The following is a 22,648-nucleotide window of genomic DNA, read 5'->3' as shown; positions in this document are numbered from 1 at the left end:
ACACACACACACACACACACACACACACACACACACACACACACACAAGTGCGCGTTGTGGGATAGTCTTGTGCACTTTGTATTCAGAACCTGATTTTTGTACTCTAAGATCTGGTTGCAGTCTTGACATGGCCATTGTCATTTCTATGAAGAATCTCCTGTGTCAATGTTGTGTAAAGGATGCTCCCCAATTATCTCTGATTGGTTAATACAGAAGCTGATTAACCAATAGCTAGGCAGAGAGGACAGGAGGCGGGACTTCTGTTCCCAGTCAGGGACCCTCAAGTAGGGAAGGAGAGAGGGTACCAGGAGGTCACCATGGGTAGTTCTACGTGAGGGCGGAGTTACAGCAGAAGGCCAAGGTGAGTCTAAATGGCAGGTAAATGGGCACGTGGCTGGGAAGTAGCCAGACTAGCACAACTGGGTAAGAATAGGTGAATATCAGTCATAGTTCATAAAGTTTGTTGAATAAATCTAATAGGTCTCTGTGTTAATTATTTGGGAACTATGGCGGGTATTAGAAAAGGTCCTACTAATACCATAATCCAACACACACACACACACACACACACATACACACACACACACACACACACATACACACTCACACACTCACGCACTCACGCATGCACGCACACTCAAATATGTACACATCTTCTTTAAATTGTCCAGATGCCCCTCACACCTCATACCTCTGCTTCACTTCGGCTCCATCTGCAGTTTCATCCTCCACCTCCACGTCCTCTTCACTGCCCTCCTTGAGGCCTTCACTTGATTCTCGAGTGTCTTCCTTATTATAGGGCTGAAGATTGTAGACATACAAAGTGATTTTCAGTCAATACAAAATCAACCAATAAAATACGTATATCTTTAAGGAAGATTCAGCATGGATGAGGAGATTTGTATGTAAATCTTGCAATATATGTTTGGTAATGTCACTATTGAAAACAATGACAGATGGGCATGCTAATTCCAGAACTTGAAAACCTGAGTCAGGAGGATCATGAGTTCTAGACTAGTCTTTGCTCCACGGCAAGATCCTATGCAAGAAAAGAAGAAGGAAGAAGAAGGAAGAAAAAGGAGAAAGAAGAAGGAGGAAGAAGAACGAAGAAGGAAGAGGAGGAAGAGGAGGAAGAAGAATTAAAAATTAAGGAAAGAATCAGTAAAAGTACTGTAAGAAAATAATCTTGAAATGAGGAAACCTTTTTCAGAAGTAATAGCAAATATAAGACCAAAAGTCATGATTGAAAAGCCTGATAGATTTAGCTAACAAAAATACACAAAGCAGAAAGACAAAATATCAATCCCAAATGTAACAGCTGTTACATTCAATAAGGATGCTATAAATAGGAAATGAGGAGTATAATAAATGCAAATAAAACAATAATGAGATTGGTTTTGATGAATATAGCTAACAGTCAAACATACACTCTCAGACGATGGCAAATTGTTGAAATGAATCAAATCCAAAGATGGCTGTGTGGACGATGGCGGCAGCAGATACCTGCTCTTCAGCTCTCCGTCTCACTTCTGAAAGAATTTCTGATTGCAACGATCACTGGCACTGGGGAGGCTGAGATAGGCAGATCCCTGGGACGTGGTGGCCTGCGTAGCAACCCAACGAGAGACCCTCTCTAAAACACTAAGGTGGACGGTACCTGAAAACAGCACTAACCCGCAGCATCGCCTTGATGGGATGCCCCAGAGCTCACAAGCATGTCCCGGGAGACAGGCTAAGGTTAGTGCACATTCTCCTACTCACCATCTCTACACAATTAAAGCCAGCTCTCTATCTCAAAAAGCAAACCAGAATCACAGCCCCAGGCCTCACTGCTGTCAAAATAAAAACACGTGAGCAGGAAAGGCATAAATAATCAGGACTAACCTCCAAGTAGGTCCTGGGGATGAGACCCTCGGCACCTTCAGCATCCTTAGCCAGCCACCACCCATCAGGCTTTTTTTCAATTATATGGAGAATGTCTCCTTTCTTAAATGAAAACAAAGTAGAAACTGAACAAAAACTATGCAACCATGAACAATATTTCATTACAAATGCTTCAAAAACATCTTTTTACAATGGTAAAATGAGCTTATTTTTAAAAAGTCCCTACCCCCTGTGGGAGGAGCAGCCCTGCTAGGCCACAGAAGAAGACATGGCAGCCAGTCCTGATGAGACCTGATAAGCTAGGGTCAGAGGGAAGGGGAGGAGGACCTCACCTGACAGTGGACTTAGAGAGGGGCAGGGAGGAGATGAGGGAGGGAGGGTGGGATTGGGAGGGAATGAGGGAGGGGGCTACAGCCGGGATACAGAGTTAATAACTTGTGATTGATATATAAAAAAATGACAACAAAACAGTTCCTAACACTCTACTGCTGACTCTCTGCAACTACAAATGAACCACTTCATTCGGCTACTTAGCGCGCGCGTGCGCGCACACACACAAACACACACACACACACACACACACACACTCACACACACACACATACACACACACACACTCACACACACACACACACTCACGAGAAGCTTATATTCAAATGAGAAGCACCTCTTCTCTCTATATATATTTTTTGGTGTGTTTAAATCCTTTGCCTGCATGCATGTCTGTGTACCATAAGAATGTGTGGTGCCCATGGAAGTCAGAAAGAGCTTTGGGTTCCCTGGAACTGGAGTTACAGGTATTTGTGAGCCACAATGTGGGTGCTGGAAACCAAAGCCAGGTCCTCTATAAGAGCAGCAAGTACTCTTAACTGCTGAGCTATCTCTCCAGCCCCTTCACTATCATTTTTAAGGCATTGTACTTATGCCAACACTTTGATTATTATATTATATATAATATTATTATATTATATTATATTATATTATATTATATTATATTATATTATATTATATTATATTATATTATATTATATTATATTATATTATATTATATTATTATATATTATATTTTGAATTTGTGAGTCTCTGTTTGGAAAACACCTTTCAGAGGCAGCATGTGAATCCTTGAGGAAAATCAGTTCTTAGAGTATATATTATGTCCAAAATTGATGGAATTCTTTAGGACTAAAAAATTAATCCTATGAACTCAAATGTAAATGTATTAGTTTTATAATAAACTTGTATATTGTATTATTAACTTGCTATTTAATTTTGAAATTTGATAGCTACAAGGACTAAGCTTAGTATATTCTTTAACATTTCCAACTCCTGTTGATATCAGAAAGTCGCAAGCTTCTTTTAGAACCATGAGCCTAAGGCCAGGCTAACTTAGGAGAAGTGCTTGCCTGGCAATCAGGTAAGGATAGTTTGCTCTCCAGCACTGAGGAAGCAATCTCCTGAGTTTCTTTTTCCACCCACCTGCTACTCATGGATGCACAGATCAAGCATGACTGACTGGAAGAAATGCCTTTGGGGTGTGTTTGGGTTTCTGGCCTGGAACTCTCTATGTAGAGTAGGCTGGTTGTGAACTGTCTCTGCCTCCCAAATGCTGGGAGTGAAGGAATGAGCACAGTTCCAGGGAGCTGAGGAAATACCTCTAACAGCATGAAGCATGCCTGCTGCCTCATGCTACAGGAGCTATCCGTGCTAAGTAATCTCATGCATATCACAGTTAAGGAATTTACCCTGCTTAGGAGTTATCAAAACCACAGCGATTTCAAAAAATCTTTAGAAGAGGTAATTTTAATGCCAGACCCTCCTATTAGTGCTACATATAAGTTACAGTTATCATAAAGAAAGGTTTCCTCTCAGGACCGTGTCACACAGGCACACAGACAGCCTTTTCTCACTTGGCACCCGGCCAGCCTGTGCTGCAGACCTGCCCCACCTACCTTAAATGTCAGGTCCCCGGCCTGCTGAGCACTGAAATCCCCAAGAGCAATGTACTTGACAATGTCTGCTTGCGTGGGGGAGGCTTGTTCATTACTCTCTTCTTCGTCCCCTTCTGATTCTTCTTCCTCTCCACCAGTTTCTTCAGTTTCTTCCTCATCTTCTTCAGTGGTGTCATCTTCTTCTTTATCACTGTGTGCTTCAATTCTGTGAAAAACAATTGTACCAATAGGCTCACCTGAAGTCACGTCCGGGCACAGAGTGAACAGAGAAGGCTTGTATGAATAAGAGCTGCTCCATTTTTGGAGCTGGAAGCAGAAAAAGTAGGAGGAGAGTGTGGCTGACAGTTTCCACCATTGGGATGAGCTCACAGGGCTAGAGAGACTGAGGGCAAAGGATGGGCTGAGGCAGGGGACTGTATTCAAACCCTCGAGTTGTCCCTGAACACACGGCTCAAGCATCTTACTACAGTGCTGACAGCACAGACATGGCTTTTCAATTCCGCCTCTACCCATTCTTCCTTGAGTAAACCTGGGCTAGACTACTTAGTCTTGTGTGTTTGTAGAGCTGGGAAGGGAACCAAAGACCTTATGGGTGTTAGGCATATGCTCTACTACTGAGCTACAACCCTAGTCCTTGGCCAAACTCCTTAGCCTCCCCCAAATGTGGGATTACAGACATGTGCCACCATGCCCAGAGTTGTAATTATTTCACGAAGGAAAAAACAAAAAATAAAAACCATGACTTTCGTCTTTGCTGATCTGATCCACTCTTTATCTGTTCTCATTTTCACTCCCTTTTTTAAATTAAATTTTTATTTTTATATTAATTATAGTTTATTCACTTTGTATGCCATCTGCAGTCCCCTCCTTCCTCCCCTCCCAATTCCACCCTCTCCTTCTGCATCTCCTCCTATGCCCCTCTCCAAATCCACAGATAATGGAGATCCTCCTCCCCTGCCATCTGAACCTAGCCTACCAGGTCTCATCAGAACTGGCTGCATTGTCCTCCTCTGTGGCCCGGTAAGGCTGCTCCCTCATCCAGGGGAGGTGGTCAAAGAGCCAGCCACTGAGTTCATGTCAGAGACATCCTCTGTTCTCCTTACTAGGGAACCCACTTGGACACTGAGCTGCCATGGGCTACTTCAGTGCAGGGGTTCTAGCTTATATCCATGAATGGTCCTTGGTTGGAGTATCAGTCTCAGAAAAGACCCCTGTGCCCAGATTTTTTGGTTCTGTTGCTATCTTCGTGGAACTCCTTTCCTATCCAGGTCTTTCTATCTCACCCTTCTTTCATAAGATTCCCTGCACTCTGCCCAAAGTTTGGTTATGAGTCTCAGTATCTGCTTTGATACAATGCTAGGTAGAGTCTTTCAGAGGCCCTCCGTGGTAGGCTCCTGTCCTGTTTCCTCCTTCTTCCAATGTCCATCCCACTTGCCTTTCTGAGTGAGGATTGATCATCTTACCCAGGGTCCTCCTTCTAGCTAACCTTCTTTAGGTGTACAGATTTTTGTAGGTTTATTCTATATTATATATCTAGTAGCCACTTATAAGTGAGTATATACTGTGTGTGTCTTTCTGCTTTTGGGATACCTCACTCAGGATGATGTTTTCTAGTTCCCACTATTTGCCTGCAAAGTTTATGATTTCCTCATTTTTAATTGATGAGTAGTATTCCATTGTGTAAATGTACCACAATTTCTGTATCCATTCTTCCATTGAGGGACATCTGGATTGTCTCCAGATTCTGGCTATTACGAATAAAGCTGCTATGAACATGGTTGAACAAATGTCCTTGTTGTGTACTTGAGCATGTTTTGGATATGCTAAGAGTAGTATAGCTGGATCTTGAGGAAGCACTATTCCTAAATGTCTAAGAAAGCACCAGATTGATTTCCAAAGTAGTCATACAAATTTACATTCCCACCAGCAATGGAGGAGGGTTCCCCTTTCTCCACATCCTCTCCAGCATGTGTTGTCACTTGAGTTTTTGATCTTAGCCATTCTGATGAGTGTAAGGTGAAATCTCAGGGTTGTTTTGATTTGCATCTTCCTTATGACTAAAGACGTTGAGCATGTCTTTAAGTGTTTCTCTGCTATTCTATATTCCTCTATAGAGGATTCTCTCTTTAGCTCTGTACCCCATTTTTTAATTTGATTATTTGATTTTTTGCTTTTTAACTACTTGAGTTCTTTATATATTCTGGATATTAGCCCTCTGTCAGATATAGGGTTGGTGAAGATCCTTTCCCAGTCTGTAGGCTGTTATTTTGTTCTGATGACAGTGTCCTTTGCTTTACAGAAGCTTTTCAGTTTCATGAGGTCCCATTTGTTAATTGTTGATCTTAGAGCATGTGCTGTTGGTGTTCTGTTTAAGAAGTTGTCATCTGTACCAATAAGTTCTAGGCTCTTCCCCACTTTTTCTTCTAACCAATTTAGTGTGTCTGATTTTACATTGAGGTCTTTGATCCACTTGGACTTTAGTTCTGTGCAGGATGATAAATATGGATCTATTTGCATTTTTCTATACGCAGACATCCAGTTAGACCAGCACCATTTGTTGAAGATGCTACCTTTTTTCCATTGTATGGTTTTGGCTTCTTTGTGTGGGTTTATTTCTGGGTCTTCAATTCGATTCCACTCATCCACCATTCTGTTCTATGCCAGTACCATGCAGTTTTTATTGCTATTGCTCTGTAGTACAGCTTAAGATCAGGGATGGAGATACCTCCAGACGATTGGTTGTTGTACAGGATCGCTTTGGCAATTCTGGTTTTTTTGTTTTTCCATATGAACTTGAGAACTTTTCTTTCAAGTTCTGTAAAGAATTGTGTTGGTATTTTGGTGGGAATTGCATTGAATCTGTAGATTGCTTTTGGCAGGATGGCCATTTTCACTATGTTAATCCTACCAATCCATGAGCACGGCAGATCTTTCCATTTTCTGATATCTTCTTCAATTTCTTTCTTCAGAGACTTGAAGTTTTTTTTTTTTTTTTTGAATAGGTCTTTCATTTGCTTGGTTAGAGTCATGCCAAAGTGCTTTATGTTATTAGTGGCTATTGAAGGGTATTGTTTTCCTAATTTCTTTCTCAGTCCTTTTGTCTTTGGTATACAGGAGGGCTTCTGATTTTTTTGAGTTAATTTTGTATCCAGCCACTTTGCTGAAGGTGTTTATCAGCTGAAGGAGTTCTCTGGATGAATTTTTGGGGTCACTCATGTAGACTATCATATCATCTGCAAATAGTGATACTTTGACTTCTTACTTTTTGATTTGTATCCCTTGATCTCCTTTAGTTATCTTATTGCTCTAGCTAGGACTTCAAGTACTATGTTGAAGAGATATGGAGAGAGTGGGCAGCCTTGCCTTATCCCTGATTTTAGTGGGATTGATTTAAGTTTCTCTCTGTTTAGTTTGATGTTGGATATAGGCTTGCTGTATATTGTCTTTACTATTTTTAGGTATGTGCCTTGTATCCCCGATCGCTCCAAGACTTTAAACATGAATGGGTGTTGGATTTTGTCAAATGTCTTTTCAGCATCTAAGGAGATGATCACATGGTTTTTCTCCTTCAGTTTGTTTATATGATGGATTACAATGATGGATTTCCTTATATTGAACCACCCCTGCATGCCTGTGATGAAGCCTACTTGGTCATTGTGGATGATATCTTTTATATGTTCTTGGATTCGGTTTGCCAGTATTTTATTGAGTATTTCTGCATCAATGTTCATAAGAGAGCTAGGTCTGAAGTTCTCTTTTTTGGTTGGGTCTTTGTGTGGTTTATGTATCAAGGTGTCTGTGGCTTCATAGAATGAGTTTGGTAATGTTCTTTCTGTTTCTATTTTGTGGAATAATTTGAAGAGAATTGGAGTTAGCACTTCTTTGAAGGTTTGGTAGAACTCTGCACTGAAACCATCTGACCCTAGGCTTTTTTTGGAAGGGAGACTTTTGATGACTGCCTCTATTTCCTACCCGATCTTGATTTAATTTTGATAAATGGAATCTATCAAGAAAAATTTTCATTTCCTTTACATTTTCAAATTTTGTGGCATATAGGCTTTTGTAGTAAGACCTAATGATTGTTTGGATTTCTTCAGTGTCTGTTATTATGTTCCCCTTTTCATTTCTGATTTTGCTGATTTGGATAGTTTCTGCCTTTTAGTTAGTTTGGCTAAGGGTTTGTCTATCTTGTTGATTTTCTCAAAGAACCAGCTCTTGGTTTCATTGATTCTTTGAATAGTTTTATTTGATTTTAATTCATTGATTTCAGTCCTGAGTTTGATTATTTCCAGCCATCTACTCCTCTTGGATGTGTCTGCTTCTTTTTGTTTTCTTCTAGGACTTTCAGGTGGGCCATTAAGTTGCTTGTATGAGATATTTCAAATTTCTTCTTGAAGGCACTTAGTGCTATGAATTTTCCTCTTAGCACTGCTTTCATTGTGTCCCATAAGTTTGGGCATGTTGTGCCTTCATTTTCATTGAATTCTAGGAAGCCTTTAATTTCTTTATTTCTTCCTTAACCCAGCTGTCATTGAGTAGGGAGATGTTCAGCTTCCATGTGTGTAGGCTTTTTGCTATTTCTGTTGTTGTTGAGGTCCAGCTTTAGTCCATAGTGGTCAGGCAGAATACAAGAGATTATTTTAATGCTCTTGTATTTGCTGAAGCTTGCTTTGTGACCAACTATATGGTCTATTTTAGAGAAGGTTCCATGAGGTGCTGAAAAGAAGGTATAATCTTTTGAATTTTGGGTGAAAAGTTTTGTAGACATCTATTAGGTCCATTTGATTTAGGACCTCTGTAAATGCCTTTATTTCCCTATTCAGCTTCTCTCTCGGTGATCTGTCCCTTGGTGAGAGTGCAGTGTTGAAGTCTCCCACTATTAAGGAGTTGGGATTGATGTGCGACTTCAAGTTTAATAATGTTTTATTCACAAATGTAGGCGCTCTTGTAACTGGAGCATAGATGTTCAGAATTGTAATGTTCTCCTGGTGGATTTTTCCTTTGATGAGAATGAAGTGCCCCTCCTCATCTTTTTTGATTAATTTTGGCTGAAAGTCTATTTTATTAGATATTAGGATAGCTACCCCAGCTTGTTTTCTGGGTCCATTTGCTTGAAAAACATTTTTCCAGCCCTTTACTCTGAGATAGTGTTTATCTTTGTTGCAGAGATGTGTTTCTTGGATGCAGCAGAATGTTGGATCCTGTTTCTGCAACCATTCTGTTAGTCTGTGCCTTTCTATTGGAGTGTTGAGTCCATTGATGCTGATAGATAATAGTGACCAATGAATATTAATTCCTTTTTTTTTTGTGGAGTTGGTGGTGTTACTGTGATTCATTGCTTGTTTAATTTTTGTTGAGAAATTATCTGTATCCTATGTTTTCTTGGATGTAGTTGTTTTCATTGGATTGGAGTATTCCTTGTAGTATCTTCTATAGGGCTGGTTTGCTGTGTAGATATTGCTTAAATTTAGTTTTGTCATGGAATATTTTGTTTTCTCCATCTATGTTGATTGAAATCTTTGCTGGGAATAGTAGTCTGGGTTGGCATCTATGGTCCCTTAAAGTCTGCATGACTTCTGCCCAGGCCCTTCTGGCTTTCATCGTTTCTGATGAGAAGTCTGGTGTGATTCTGATAGGTCTACCTTTATATATTACTTGGCCTATTTCCCTTGATGCTTTTAATGTCTTTTCTTTGTTTTGTAGATTTATTAGTGTTTTAACTATAATATGATGTGAGGAGTTTCTTTTCTGATCTAGTCTATTTGGTAGGCTTCTTGTATGTTTATGGACATCTCTTTAAGTTGGGAAAATTTTCTTCTATGATATTCTTGAAAATATTTTCTGGAACTTGGAGCCTGTAATCTTCTTTTTCATTAATTCCTATTATTCTTAGATGTCATCTTTTCTTGGTATCCTTGATTTCTTGGATGTTTTGTGTTTGGGACTTTTCCAATCTTACTTTTTCTTTGAGAGAAGAATCAATTTCAGCAACTGTATCTTCAGCACTAGAGATTCTCTCTTCCATCTCTTGTATTCTATTGGTGATGCTTACCTTTGTGGCTCCTGATCTTTTCTCAAAGTTCTCCAGCACCATCATTTTCTCTGTGTTTTCTTTATTGCTTCTAATTCTGTTTTCATGCCTTGCCATTTCCTTCATCTGTTTGAATGTGGATTACTGTCTCTCTATGATGGTTCTTTCTCTCTCTCTCTCTTTTTTTGTTTGGTTCATCTCTATATGCCAGTAATTGTCCCTTTACTTGTGCCTCTATTTGCTTGGCTATATTTGCCTGTGTTTCTCTGAGAGCTTTGTTCATTTCCTCTTTATTTGCCTCCATTTATGTGGCTATTTGTTTGTTTCCTCTTTATGTGCCTCTAATAACTGGATAAGCATAGCTTTAAAGTCATTTTCTTGTGTTTCCAATGAATTGAAAAATCCATTGATTTTGGGGGTTGTTGGTGGAGCCATGATGTCCTGATTTTTGTTGGGTGTGTTCTTATGCCTACCTCTGGCCATCTACTTATCTGTAACCTTCACTGTTTATTCCTGGAGTCTGTACTTCAGACTGGGTCTGTCTTTCTCTGGTGTCTGGAGTATCTTCAGGAAGATGAGAGAGGTCCACTGATTTGAGAGTGTGCGGTGGTGTTTCAGCTGTACCTAAGGAAGGAAAAGCCACTGGCACAGAATCGCAATTGCAGGGAAGGAAGTGTGTGTGCATGTGTGTGTGTGTTTAAGTGTGTTTTGAAGGAGAGAGTGCTAGAGAGTGTAGATGCTTGGAATGTGGGGGGTGCAGGTGCAGGAGGATGTGCAGATGCTAGCATTGCTCATGGGCACAGTTTGCAGGTGCAATGTGTTTGTGCTGATTTCCTGAATACCTCTGTGGTCTATAGTCCAGTCATACTGTTGTTCTGGTATTCAGATCTGTCTGGGCTCCAGGAATCGATTGCCTGGACTTCACTAGTAGACCCGCAGAGCAGGGGCTTCAATGTTGATAATGCTGTCCCAGGAATCCCTACGTTGCTGCAGAACTTGAGGGCTGGTGTTGTGGTCCACTGGGAGTCCAGCCACCACAGCAGAACTAGGAGGCCACTGGCACAGATGCCTTCTGGAAGGCCTTGGGGAGCTGCGGGCCTGGTTGGCCTTGTGGAACTGCCGGTTCTGTGCTCTGTGCTAGGAGCTGTGGGCAGTGCGGACTGGGCACTGCGCTCTGTGTTGGGCACTGTGGGCCACCTCTGCCAAGGAGGGAGAAGGGGAGAAGGGAGGCATGTTGTGGGGAAATGCCTGGGGATTGAGTATTCTCTGTCTCAGATCTCAAGCAGGGAGTTCTGTGCTTGGAGCAGTCAGCACTGTGCTCTGTGCTAGGAGCTGTGTGCACTGCACCTGCTGCCTCCACCGCTGCCTCTGCCCCTTAAAGGAGAAGTGCCTGGGAATTGAGTCCCCAGAGGTTCGAGGAGAAGTCCGCAGTTGACCTGTATCCTATTGGTCTCAGTTCAGGGTTTGTCCCCTTTCTCCCCAGAAGCCTCGATGCCATTGTTTTGGGTTCAGCTGCCCCTCCACTCACCAATTTTGGAGTTTCAGATCCTCTGCCCCTCAGATACAGTGTGCGCTGGTTGCTGCCATCTTGGATTCTCTCCCACTCCCTTTTTTAAATATCACTCCCTTTCCTGGGTTGTCTTTGGTTCCTTCCTTCTTTGGCTTAAGTTAGAAGCTCTAATTGAGTCTCAATCTTCTTTCCAAACTACTCCTGCAAAGCTTTCACTCCCCCCTAAGCACTACTTTGGCCATAACTCACAAGTCATAGTCATTTTTATTCACAGTATGTTCTGTCACTCAGTACTTTGACTCATGAATTATATAAAAGTGTGTGACTTAATTTGCAAACATTGGTGATTTCTAATAATTTTATGTAATTCCAAAATGTCAAACAATATACATGGCACAGATTCAATTCTTTGGAACACAGTGACAAGTGTTCTGTGACTCCTTTAGGTCACTTAACAATTGATGTCATATGTGCACTGGCCCTGAAAAGCAGCATACACTGTGTCCTTGGGTGCAGAGGCCTACACCATCTACCGATGCTATCAGTCAAGGTTGCTGAGTACTGTGGATTATGTGCTGACCCATGGTTCTGGCAGCTCTGCCTTTATACACTCATATGTTAATGGGATTCTTTCCCCTACTGAACTCACTGTTTTATAAACACAAAATGTTCTTTCTTAGGTCATAAACACTTAGGGCCTAAATGTCTACTTTGCCTGATTAACTGCCTTACTTGGCTTTTATTAGTATTTGCATGTTATATATTTTCCAGTCTTTTACTTTGAAGTTATCTGTAATTTGTAACTAATGTATAACTTTTATAAGCAGTATACATGAACTTATCTATTATTTGTAACTAATGTATGACTCTTATAAGCAGTATACATATTTGGGTCTACAGAAACAAAACAAAACATACAAACCCAAGCCCCAAGCCAACCTGACAAGCTAAGCAGAATGCTAGTCCTACCTTTACCAAGTGACTACATCAAAGCGTGCTGCCCTTTGGTTTATATTCATCTTGTGTGGTGCCTTTGTTCTCTTTTACTCTTTCTTTTCAAATATTTTCTGTTTATTGAGTAAATTTTAGCATTCCATCTTATTGTTTTTCTAGTGTATGCATTAAAATATAATCTAAACTTGTATTGCTTGATCTGAATTAATGTTTCATTATCAGCAAAAATAAAAGAATCTCAAGATAATAGACTTAACTCAAATCCTTTGTACCACTGCTGTGCTCTGACCACACATGGCCAATCCTCACTAGTTTTAGTTTCCGTATCTGTGAACTTGTTTGCTTGCTAAAATTGAACTAGCCGGTGCAGTGCTTGTGTGTTCGGCTGCAGACATCTGCAAGGCAGCAGACACTCTGAGTTATCAGCGCTTAGTTCCTCCTCAGGCTCACTGGGGCCACGCTGTCTTTTCCTTTAGCTTTTGTGCAGTAAGCGGGCACCCTGGCTGCAGCTGACTTAGTATCATGTCTTCTATAAGAAGGCAGACTAAGCAAACTGTGGGGTGCAAGCCAGTAAGCAACACCCCTCCATGGGCTCTGAATCAATTCCTGCCTCCACGTTCTAAGAGTTCCTGCCCTGACTTCCTTTGACAGACTGTGACTCAGGATATAGAAGGCAAATAAAATAACCCTTTTCCTCCCCAAGCTGCTTTTGGTCATAGGTTTTATCAAAGCAATCGGACTAACTATATATCACAAGCTCCCCAAATACATCTTTTGTTTTACCCAATCAAGTGTCTTTGAAAGGCATCTAAAATAGAAAAGCCTAGATTTTCTTTTTCCTTCTTTCCTTTCTTTCTTTTCCTTTCTCTTTCTCTCTTTTTTTTTTCGAGACAGGGTCTCACTATGTAGCTTAGCTATCTTGGAACTTACTCTGTAGACCAGGCTAGCCTCAGACTCAGAGATCTGCCTGCCTTTGCCTATATATTGCTGGGATTAAAGGAGTGTGCCACTATGCCCAGCTCATATTTACTTTTAAACCAGTAGCTCTTCACTCCTTGCGAATTAGATTTCTCCCAGGGGTTGTTTCCTTCCACTCTGAGGAGCTTTCTTTCAGGGCAGGCTGACAACTTTCCTCAGCTTTTGTTTGTCTGAAACTGCCTTTCTTTTCAGCTTCTGAAATTTGGCCCTCTGGATGCAGAATTCTGGATTGATGGGTATTTTCAGTCCTGTTAAGACGTCAGAGTTATCTTTTGACAGGCATTCTTTTACTGAAGTGTCAACTGTATTTCAGACTGTCACTTGTCTCTACATAACAGTCCCCTTTCCCCTGGCTGCTTTTAAGATTTTCTATTTCTATTTATCTTTGGTTATTAACACCATGTCTTTATGTAGACATATATATGTGTGTGTATGTGTGTGTGTATATATATATATATGCAAATAGACTATTATCATCTTCCCTTCCTTCTCCTTCTTCCTCCTCCCTCCCCTCTCCATTTTTCCCTTATGCTCTTTTTAATCTTCCTTTCCTCTTCCTTTTTTTCCTCTTTTTCCTCCTCCCCTTTCTCCTTCTAGTGTAAGATTAAAAATTTTTAACCTGGCCTTGGGGTAATAAATTCTTTCCTCAACTGAAATGTTTGCTATGAAACCACTCAATGTTTAAATTTTTTTCTACTGTCTTTTTTATCCCAGACTTTTTCTTTTTCCTAGTTTTCATCTCCCCACTAAACATTTTAATCTTCTCACCTAATATGTACATTTTGTCTATAAACTTGTCAGCATATTGAAAAAAAAATATTTTTTTTTCAAATCCTCATATTTTGGCTCATTTGAATGTCTAGGTATTTTTTTTTCCCTTTTGAGTATAAGGTGTGTTCCTATCTTTTAAGATCTCTAGATTGAAACTGATTTGTGAGTGAATCCTGCCTTTACCTGTTCCCTAGGGACAAGATGGACTCGAATCAGGGAGCCAGTCTTGCTGGGCTGAGGTGTCAGGGTCATCTGTTAGAGTTGTTAAGTCCACTGGGACTGAGTCCTGGTACCACAGAGTGAAAGGACTTGAAGAGAGACGAGTACGGAAGTCTTGATGAACTGTGTTCAGGTTCCCTGGGACATGATCTCAGGAGAAGCAGACAACACTGGGTTTGGTGGCAGAGGCATTAAACCCCAACACTTAGAAGACAGAGGCAGGTGGACTCTGAGTTTGATGCTGGCATGATTTATATATTGAGTTCCAGGATAGCCAGGGCTATATAGAGAAACCCTGTTTCAAAAAGGAGGAGAAAGAGGAAGAGGAAGAAGAGGGAGAAGGAAAAAGAGGAAGAGGAGGAGTATGAAGTATATGAAGAATAACAGTCCAGCTTTGTGTAATGTCTTCCACTAGCTGCTCCCCCCTCCCTCCAACTTACAGGTGTTTCTGTTGGGTTCATAAAGACAACACTGGCTCCTCTGTCATTCTCAAGACTAGAACTCAGAAAAAAAAATCCCAGAATGTTTGTATGTCTATCCATCAGCATTCTACCTAGAGTTCACTGTAAAAGGCTGGAGAACAAGCTAGGCATGCTGGCACATGCCCATACTCCCAGCCCTGAGGGGCAGAGGGAGGACTACAAACTCAAGACCAGCCTGAGCGACACAGAGGACCCTGTCTCAAACAAGTTAAGGAACAGCATGAGAAGAGTCTTTACAAACTGGGTTTGCTTATACCTACAGGCTTTGTTTTATAGTTTGTAAAACAAACAAACAAAAAACTATTATTAATGTTCTTTCCAGCAAAGAGAAAAACAAAATGCATGTTTCTGCTTTCAGAACATTTAATGTTTAACATTTAATGTTTCAGAACATTTAATGTTTCAGCAACATTTATGTTCTCTGAAAGAGGGAATGACGTAAGCAGACAACCCAAATCACTTCCCTTGTTTGCATCAAGACTCATGTTAAAGGAAGCGTGCGTATTTTCCAACACTGGCTCATTCTGCTTTTCAGATCTCTGGCCTATTGCCCCAGCTAGAATACAGTCTGGGAGGAGAGACAATCATGACTCTGCATCTCTCACAGAAGGTGACACTGGAACCCACAACAAATAAATGCTTTTATTGCCTGTACTGTTTTGACATTTTTGTTTGTGCTGCCACATGTCTCTATTCCAGAACCAAATATTTTTTTAAAGATGGTGACAGGGGACTGGAGGAAGGAGGAAGCAGACTTGAGTGTGCCTTACCTGCTGATGCCCACAGCAAGCTCCTGCAGCTGGCAGGAGAGCTTCTCCAGGAGACTGTGCTCCTCCTCCTTTCTCTTCTCATAGTTCCCCACAGGAGCAACTTCATCGGCCTAGGAAAGAACAGGGACCGATTTCATTGGAAAACCACCCCCAGATTACCCAAAGAGATTTTATTACAAGGATAAGACCAGGCTAGAGAGATGGCTCAGTGATGAAGAGTGCTTACTGCTCTAGCAGAAGACACAAGTTAGATTCCCAGCACCCATGGGGCAGCTCACAAGTGTCTCTATCTCCAGCTCTAAGGGATCTAATGACCTCTTCTGGTCCCCGAGGGCACTGAAAGCATGAGGCACATATACAGCCAGGCAGGCACACATTCATACCCATAAATTAAAAAAAAAAAATTAATAAAAGAAGCCAGGTGTTGTGGTGCACACTTTTAATCCCAGCATGCAGGAGGCAGAGGCAAGTGGATCTCTGTGAGTTTAAGGCCACTCTGGTCTACACAGTGAGCTCTAGGACAGCCAGAGTGCTGGAGCGAGACCCTGTCTCAAACAAAGAAACAAATGAAGCAACAAACCAAACTAACCAACCAGCAAACAAATAACAACATTCTAATAAACGCTGTAAGATAAAAGTAATTACCAGTGTAAGATCACATTTACCTTGGAGAATAAGAAAGAGTTTATAATAGCTCACTCACTTGGAATTCAAACCAAATTTTGGATTTCTCTGTTTCCTTGTTATCTATTACAGACCTTTTAGAGTCAGTTTGGGACAGGTTTAGGTAGTAGCATATTAGGTGGCCCAAAAGACAAGGGAGGCCTGTGGCTAAATTCCAACATTTACTGGTGAGATGAGGTTTCCTCCCCCTGGAAAGCATCATTTTGTTGTTTCCTGGAATAGGAGTGATTAGGTTTGCAATGACCCCACCAGCCAGCCTGTCTCCAATACTGCAGAGTTCAGCGTCACTGGAGAGGTCCAGACCACATGATGCTCAGGTGCACGGTCAAACATTCAGAACAGGTGGCTTCCATGTGGCTTTAGCCCTAGACACATGGACACTCCAGCTAATGTTTAAGAACCCAGACAGGACTGTCAAGAGCGAATTCTTGTTCATCTTACTTTTGTAGAGTCATTGGTAAGAGTCTCTGTGTGATCCAGAGACCTCATAACCAGGTACTCTCTCCCTACAGAAGCATTTCTGAACTGTAACACATAGTAACTTTAACTAATCCAATGCAAGCAAAAAAACCAAAAACCAAACAAAAAAACCCCTTGAAGTAGCTGTTTCCAGGTTTTCTGAGTTGGTGATGCTGGGTAAAGCGATCAGAGCGAGTCTTAATATCTGATGTCCTGGCTGCTCTGGTTTCAAGTAAAGCTCCATAATCAAGCTAACTGCACGGTGGTGGCTGATTCCGGTTGTCCATTTGGCACAACTGGTGAAGGGACTCTCCACTGAAGAACTGCCTCCATCAGACTGGCCTATTGGCATGGCTATGGGACATTTTCTTGACTATTAATTGATGTTGGAGGGCCTGACCCCAGGCCTGGGTATGAGAAAGGTAGCCGAGTGTGAGCCCGAGGGCAGGCCAGCGAGAGGCACTGCTCTGTGTTCTCTGCTGCAGTTTCTGTCTCCTGGCTCTTGCGTGAGCTCCTGCCCGGCTCCCCTCGATGATGGACCCTAGCTTCCTTGAAGCTGCTGTCGCTGATGGCATTCCTCACAGCAGCAGAAGCAACTCAGGGCCAGCAGTGGTTCGACCTTGTCTCAACGCACACCCAGCAACTTACTAACTGAAGTTCATTCCTCCTTAAGTATTTGTATAAAGGGAGATTGCTGTGATTCATCACACTTACCTTGTTTAATTTCTGAAGAGCATTTTTATTTTCATCTACTGCCTGTTTTAACTGGATACATCTAAATTATAAAAAGAGAAGGATAGGTCAGGTCTCTATCATCAGAACTAGGCAACAGTCTCTGAGCAGCAAGGCTAATTCTTTACCTAGAGAACAGTCCGTCACATGAAGACAGCTGAAGTTACTATTCCAAGCAGAGACAAATGGCTTTAAGAGATTTGTGACTAGGTCACCAATTCTGGGATCCTCAGGCCAAGATCCTAGGGTAAGTCTGCCTAAGCCATGAGGTTCACCCTGGCCAGGTTTGACAGTTACTGTCAATGAGAACAGCAAGACCACACTGGCAGGTATGATGTGGGGTCCTCCAGATCTGTAGAACATCACTGCATGGAACTCCTGGCCTCATCGCCACAGGATGCACCTGCTCTCCCTTCACAGAACTCACACCTTCGGCTGCATTCGTACAGTCTTCCCTTTTAACAGCTGATTTGGTTTTCTCATTTATGTTAACAGGTATCTCAGTGTTACTGTGGAGACGAATGAAGAAAAAGTTTGCAGAGTACCACTCATGGAGCTCAGCACAGAGAACAAAGTGTAAGCAGGATCCCCCAGCCCTGACACAGTTCTGTTCCTAACTCTCTCCAACCAGTACAGACCTGGGAGAAAGCGCTGTTTTTAAATACCTTTGTGAAAACTTTACTCATGTTGCTTCCACAGTATTCTCCTCACGGTTAAACATTTAAACAACACTCACAGCAACAAAAGAACAACAGTCCCTGCTGGCGCAGGAGCAGCACACTTTACCTTTGGTAAATATCTCTCCTTTTACTTGGTTCCAGAGCACCTGTTAGTTGGCTTTCAGTAACCAAACTCTCCACCTAAGACAAACAGAAAATATAAAATATCATGTTAATTTCTGTATTGCTTTAGGAAACAGAATTGTACTAGTCTTTTCCTTCCAATATATAATGAGCAGTTTAGAACATGGGTGTACAATAAAGTGGAATTTTGTAATATATACCACTACCTGAATCCTACCATTAACATCTTATTATACCTGTATGATTTGATCTATCCAGTTTTTTTTTTTCCTTCATGAAAGTCACCTTTTTCCATGAAAGTCATACTTTCCTCAAATAATATACCACTGGCATCACTAGAGTTCTCTGTTAAGTTCACATGTGGAGATGCCCAAGTCTGAAGCACACATTTGCTGTATTTTAACAGATGTCGCTTCGTAACCCCAAATTTTATAAAGATGGAGAAAAATGCTCTGAAAACTGGCTTCATTCCCTCCCTAATAAATCCTCACTCCATTTCTCCTGAGATAAAACTGGCTCATTTTTTCCACTCCAAGTGAGTTTTTCCCACTCTGACATTTCTGTAAAGGGAGTTGGCTACCATGACTCTGTGTTAAGCCCTCCCATGCCCCGGCTGCTCCAAATTTTCTGTATACTTGAAACTGGCGGCTTTCCTTTACCTTTCAGGGCAAATCTGGCCTCATTATACACTGGACAAATGGCCACTGCTAGCCCAAATTCAGAACTCCCAATTTTTAATATCTAAACTGATTTAAACAATTCCATAAAACAGAATGGTAGTGTGGTCCATGGCCTCCTCCCCCATAAAACTCCCAGCTCACTTAAATCTTTCTCAAGTCTCTGGCCTAAAATCATGTCCAGAGCTGAAATACCCACCGTTTCTGTTAAGCCTCCAAATTTGCGTCTTTACAATTTTTCCTGAGGTAACAGTTCTTTTGCCTTATACTCCCCCACTCCCTTTACTTGAGTGTCTGCCTGGCCGAGCCTGGAAACTCCTGCTTGTATCTTCAACAGCTAAGAGGTAAAAGCACCCCAGTTGTCTGTCCCATCTGCAGACACCCACAAACTGCTTATGGATATGTACATCCAGTTCAGTCTTACAGACACACAAGGGTCTGGATAATATTGGCAGTTTCTTTCATGCTGTTCTACTCTCCCCGAGAAGCATGGTTCTAGCGTTGGGATTTGGCCTATCTGCTCCAGACCCAAGTAGGTTTTTAAAAGTTTTCCTCTAAAGTCTCCAACCTGGGCCAGGCTGGCCACCCAAGAAAATTAGGAACTACTTTGCCCTTGCTGTCTATTGGTATGTAGTTCCTCCTCTTGGGGAAAGTTAATTCCTGGGTCCACACCTAAGCACCCGTGTTCTGTCATTAAAGGAGGCTACCGGGCACTCTGTCATCAAATTCATGCTTTGGACAGTGTATCTGTAGTGTCGGCAAATGATTTTGTTAAATGGGTGATAATTTATTACAGGTGATAGACACCCAAGGCTTTAGTCTTCAGGAGATGACTTGGAGCAGGGGAGTCTCTCTGGCCTGGCTCACCTGTTGCTTTGAGGCTATCCTCTGGTCTCTACCCAGACAGAGAGCTCCAGGCCCAGCGCCTGCGCTCTCATCTTGAGGCCCACAAGGAGTATACAGGCTTTCACAGAGATGCTGGCAAGCAAATTTGTTTGTTTGTTTTTTAAAGACATTCCAAAAGCCAGTATTTGTTAAAACATTTAATTTGGTTATCCTGGCTTACAAATTATGCCTATAAGCAAGCAATCTATTTTTAAATAGAATGAGGTTAAGAAATATGCTAACTGTTGTCAGTGTGCAGGGACCTAGAGATCTGTCCATTGACAAAGAGTAAAGAGTTGCCTTTAGCCTTAGTTCAGCCCATGTTACACGTAGATTTGACATGACTGGTAGTTTCACCTGTTGCTTAAGTGTATGAAATGAGAATGTAGAAAATTTAAAAAGGGTTAACTTTAGAAAACTTTATATGAATGAATCATGTGCTCTTGAGAAGGGGTCACTAACTTTGGTAATAACTTAGGAATTTCTACTGTTGAGGGGACAGCAAGGCAGTCATTGTCTCTGGGAGTATTTTAAAATTGAAAATCATCTCTTTTGTGGGAGTACAACTTTATAATAGTCTCTTCTTGCAGCCTGGTATTTATTATGTAATCTTGGAATATAGCTATAACAATTTGGTGCTAACAAAATATATATTAAGTCATGTTTACAAATACTAGATGTGGCCATTTAAGGAACTACCCCTTGAATAATGATTTCCTAAGTCTCTTCAGGAATACAGGGTGGCAATCACCTGATCCACCACAGCTGATCAATTCAAGACTCTCCCTACTGCTATATGACTAGAGGACCCCCTTGTCAATGGATCCAGAACTACCTCCTCTGAAAAAGACCCTCCTCATCAGAAAACAGTTATAACACCCCTGCCCTGCATTTTAAAAATTCTCTCAGATTAGGTATAATCTGACTAATAATATAAAAGTAACTAAAAATAAATATTATCGAAAATCCAATAATCATTAGTGTGTGTAAGAGAGAGAGAGACAGCGAGAGACAGAGACAGACAGACAGCCTAGATTTAGGCATCAGCTCCTTGGGAGTCAGACAACTGTGAGCCACCCTGTGGGTGCTGGGAACCGTACTTAGGGTCTGGAAGAGTAGCTAGTGCTCTCAACCACGGAGCTGTCTCTCTAACGCCTTACATTCCCTTCCTAACTTGACCTCTTATCACAAATATTTACCCCCAAACACCAAAAGCTCTAGCAAAAATCTCGTGGTACTATCAGATTCCGTCAGGTGATAACCATCACATAGTAAGGCATTACAAACGACATGACCAAGGGAAACTGCGCCGCATCTTGGTAGCAGTGTCTCCTGACAGAATGCCCCTCTGTGGTTAAACATTCTTGAAGCTGCACTTAGGTTGTTCCTGCTGTAACAGAACCACGGAGGCCCAGAGCACCTTCTCAGCTGCCACACAAAAGTGCTGCATCCTCAAAGGGCTCGCACTTCATTAAATCGCTTACACTGACTGTAAATCTGACATTCCTCATCCCCACATACAGGCATTTCTAGAGGATCATCCTCATAAATACCCTAAAAGGATAGTCCAGTCAACCACGATCTCAGAGAGGGTCATGGATATGCCACTGATGTCATCAATATCGATTAAAATCTGTTTAAAAATCTACACTAGGACCCCCCTCCCCCACACTGCTCTTCAGCTCCTGCAGCACACACCAGTCTTCTGGAGCATCTGCTTTGTTTTGCTATATAAACTTTTGTTTAAGCTTTGTATCCTGCCACTAAATCCTTCCCTCAAGAAGGAGCCCTGTGTGACAAGAATTCATTCATGGATTAGTTTACTCATCCCCCTAATTTATTCATACCCAGTTTTTCATTATAAGCATCTCTGTCCCAATTTTAAATTATTTCAAATGGTAGGTTCCTGGAAATGTAATCAACCGGCCTAGGAGGAACAATGTTTGCCACATTTCGTCAAACTGCTGCCCAGAAATGCTGTAGCTTATACAGCAGAGCATCGCCTATTTTATCGCGTCTTCCCAGCACTGGGTGTTAGGACTTAAGATCATTGTGATTCTTACCTCTTTTTAAAGTTCTTGGTTCCCTCTGAAATTAACTTTTCTTAAATGAGCATGCGATGACTTCCAGAGGAGAGGAGTGGGGTAGATCTGGTTAGTTAGACGTGGGTGGGAGGGATGAGGGATGCTGGGGGCTGGCGGGTCGTTAGACCGAGCTGCTGGCTGAGCCGCAAGGCTTCCTGGAAGTTTTATCTACGGCGGGGGTCCGGGTTGGAATGCGGCCGCCCGGTGCTCGGCCCCTAGCGAGGGGCTGGGATGTGGGGCCCTCTCCCCCGCGACGTACCTGCAGCTTCAGCTCCTGGCCGCGGCGCCTCAGCGCCTGCAGCGGGTCCCGCGGCCGCCGGGCGAGCATCGGCCTAGCCGCCGCCGGCGGGACGGCGCCGGTTGCCAGGGAAACCAAAGCCGGGGCTCTGCTGATGACGCTATCAGCGGGCGCCGCCACCTAGCGCCAGGGGTTTCGGCGCTGCAAAACAAGCCTTTTCCCTTCTGGATTCCCAGGGGTTGTTTGTGGACGTCCCCGGGAGTCCCGGACTCGTGCCGTGCGGTGCTCTGTTCTACGCGGCTTTCCGAACCCGGTTCTTCGAAACTCATCTTCAAAAATAGTTTAAGCATGGGAAGACTCCTTAGCCACGAGAGCTTTTCCCTGTGGCGCTTGTATACGTTCACCCTGAAGGTGGTTTTAGTAATTCCTTGCCTTACTGTGTAGCCCTGCACCCACAGAGATCCACCGGCCTCTGCCTCTCTAGTGCTGGGATTAAAGGCCTGTGCCACCGCACAGAGACGGTTTTAAATTCTTGCC

General features: G+C 42.2%; 1 protein-coding gene across 4 annotated transcripts in view; it reads right to left on the bottom strand.

Annotated features, from left to right (window-relative positions):
• The window catches only part of Nphp1 (nephrocystin 1), a 53,106-nt gene extending 30,895 nt beyond the window's left edge, over positions 1-22,211 (bottom strand). For all 4 annotated transcript variants that reach the window (XM_055615862.1, XM_055615992.1, XM_055615918.1 and 1 more), the window contains exons 1-7: positions 22,133-22,211; positions 18,211-18,284; positions 17,407-17,467; positions 15,550-15,659; positions 3,835-4,039; positions 1,886-1,987; positions 693-802 (exon numbers count right to left, since the gene is read on the bottom strand). In XM_055615862.1, coding sequence (XP_055471837.1) covers positions 693-802; positions 1,886-1,987; positions 3,835-4,039; positions 15,550-15,659; positions 17,407-17,467; positions 18,211-18,284; positions 22,133-22,201 — 731 coding nt within the window. In that variant the 5' untranslated portion in view covers positions 22,202-22,211. The remainder of the gene's footprint in view (positions 1-692; positions 803-1,885; positions 1,988-3,834; positions 4,040-15,549; positions 15,660-17,406; positions 17,468-18,210; positions 18,285-22,132) is intronic.
• Between the last annotated feature and the right edge of the window lie 437 nt (positions 22,212-22,648).

This window comes from Psammomys obesus, unplaced genomic scaffold (assembly GCF_907164565.1).
Source record: "Psammomys obesus unplaced genomic scaffold, mPsaObe1.curated_primary_1811, whole genome shotgun sequence".
Taxonomy (NCBI): domain Eukaryota; kingdom Metazoa; phylum Chordata; class Mammalia; order Rodentia; family Muridae; genus Psammomys; species Psammomys obesus.
This window is presented reverse-complemented; position numbering and strand designations above follow the sequence as displayed.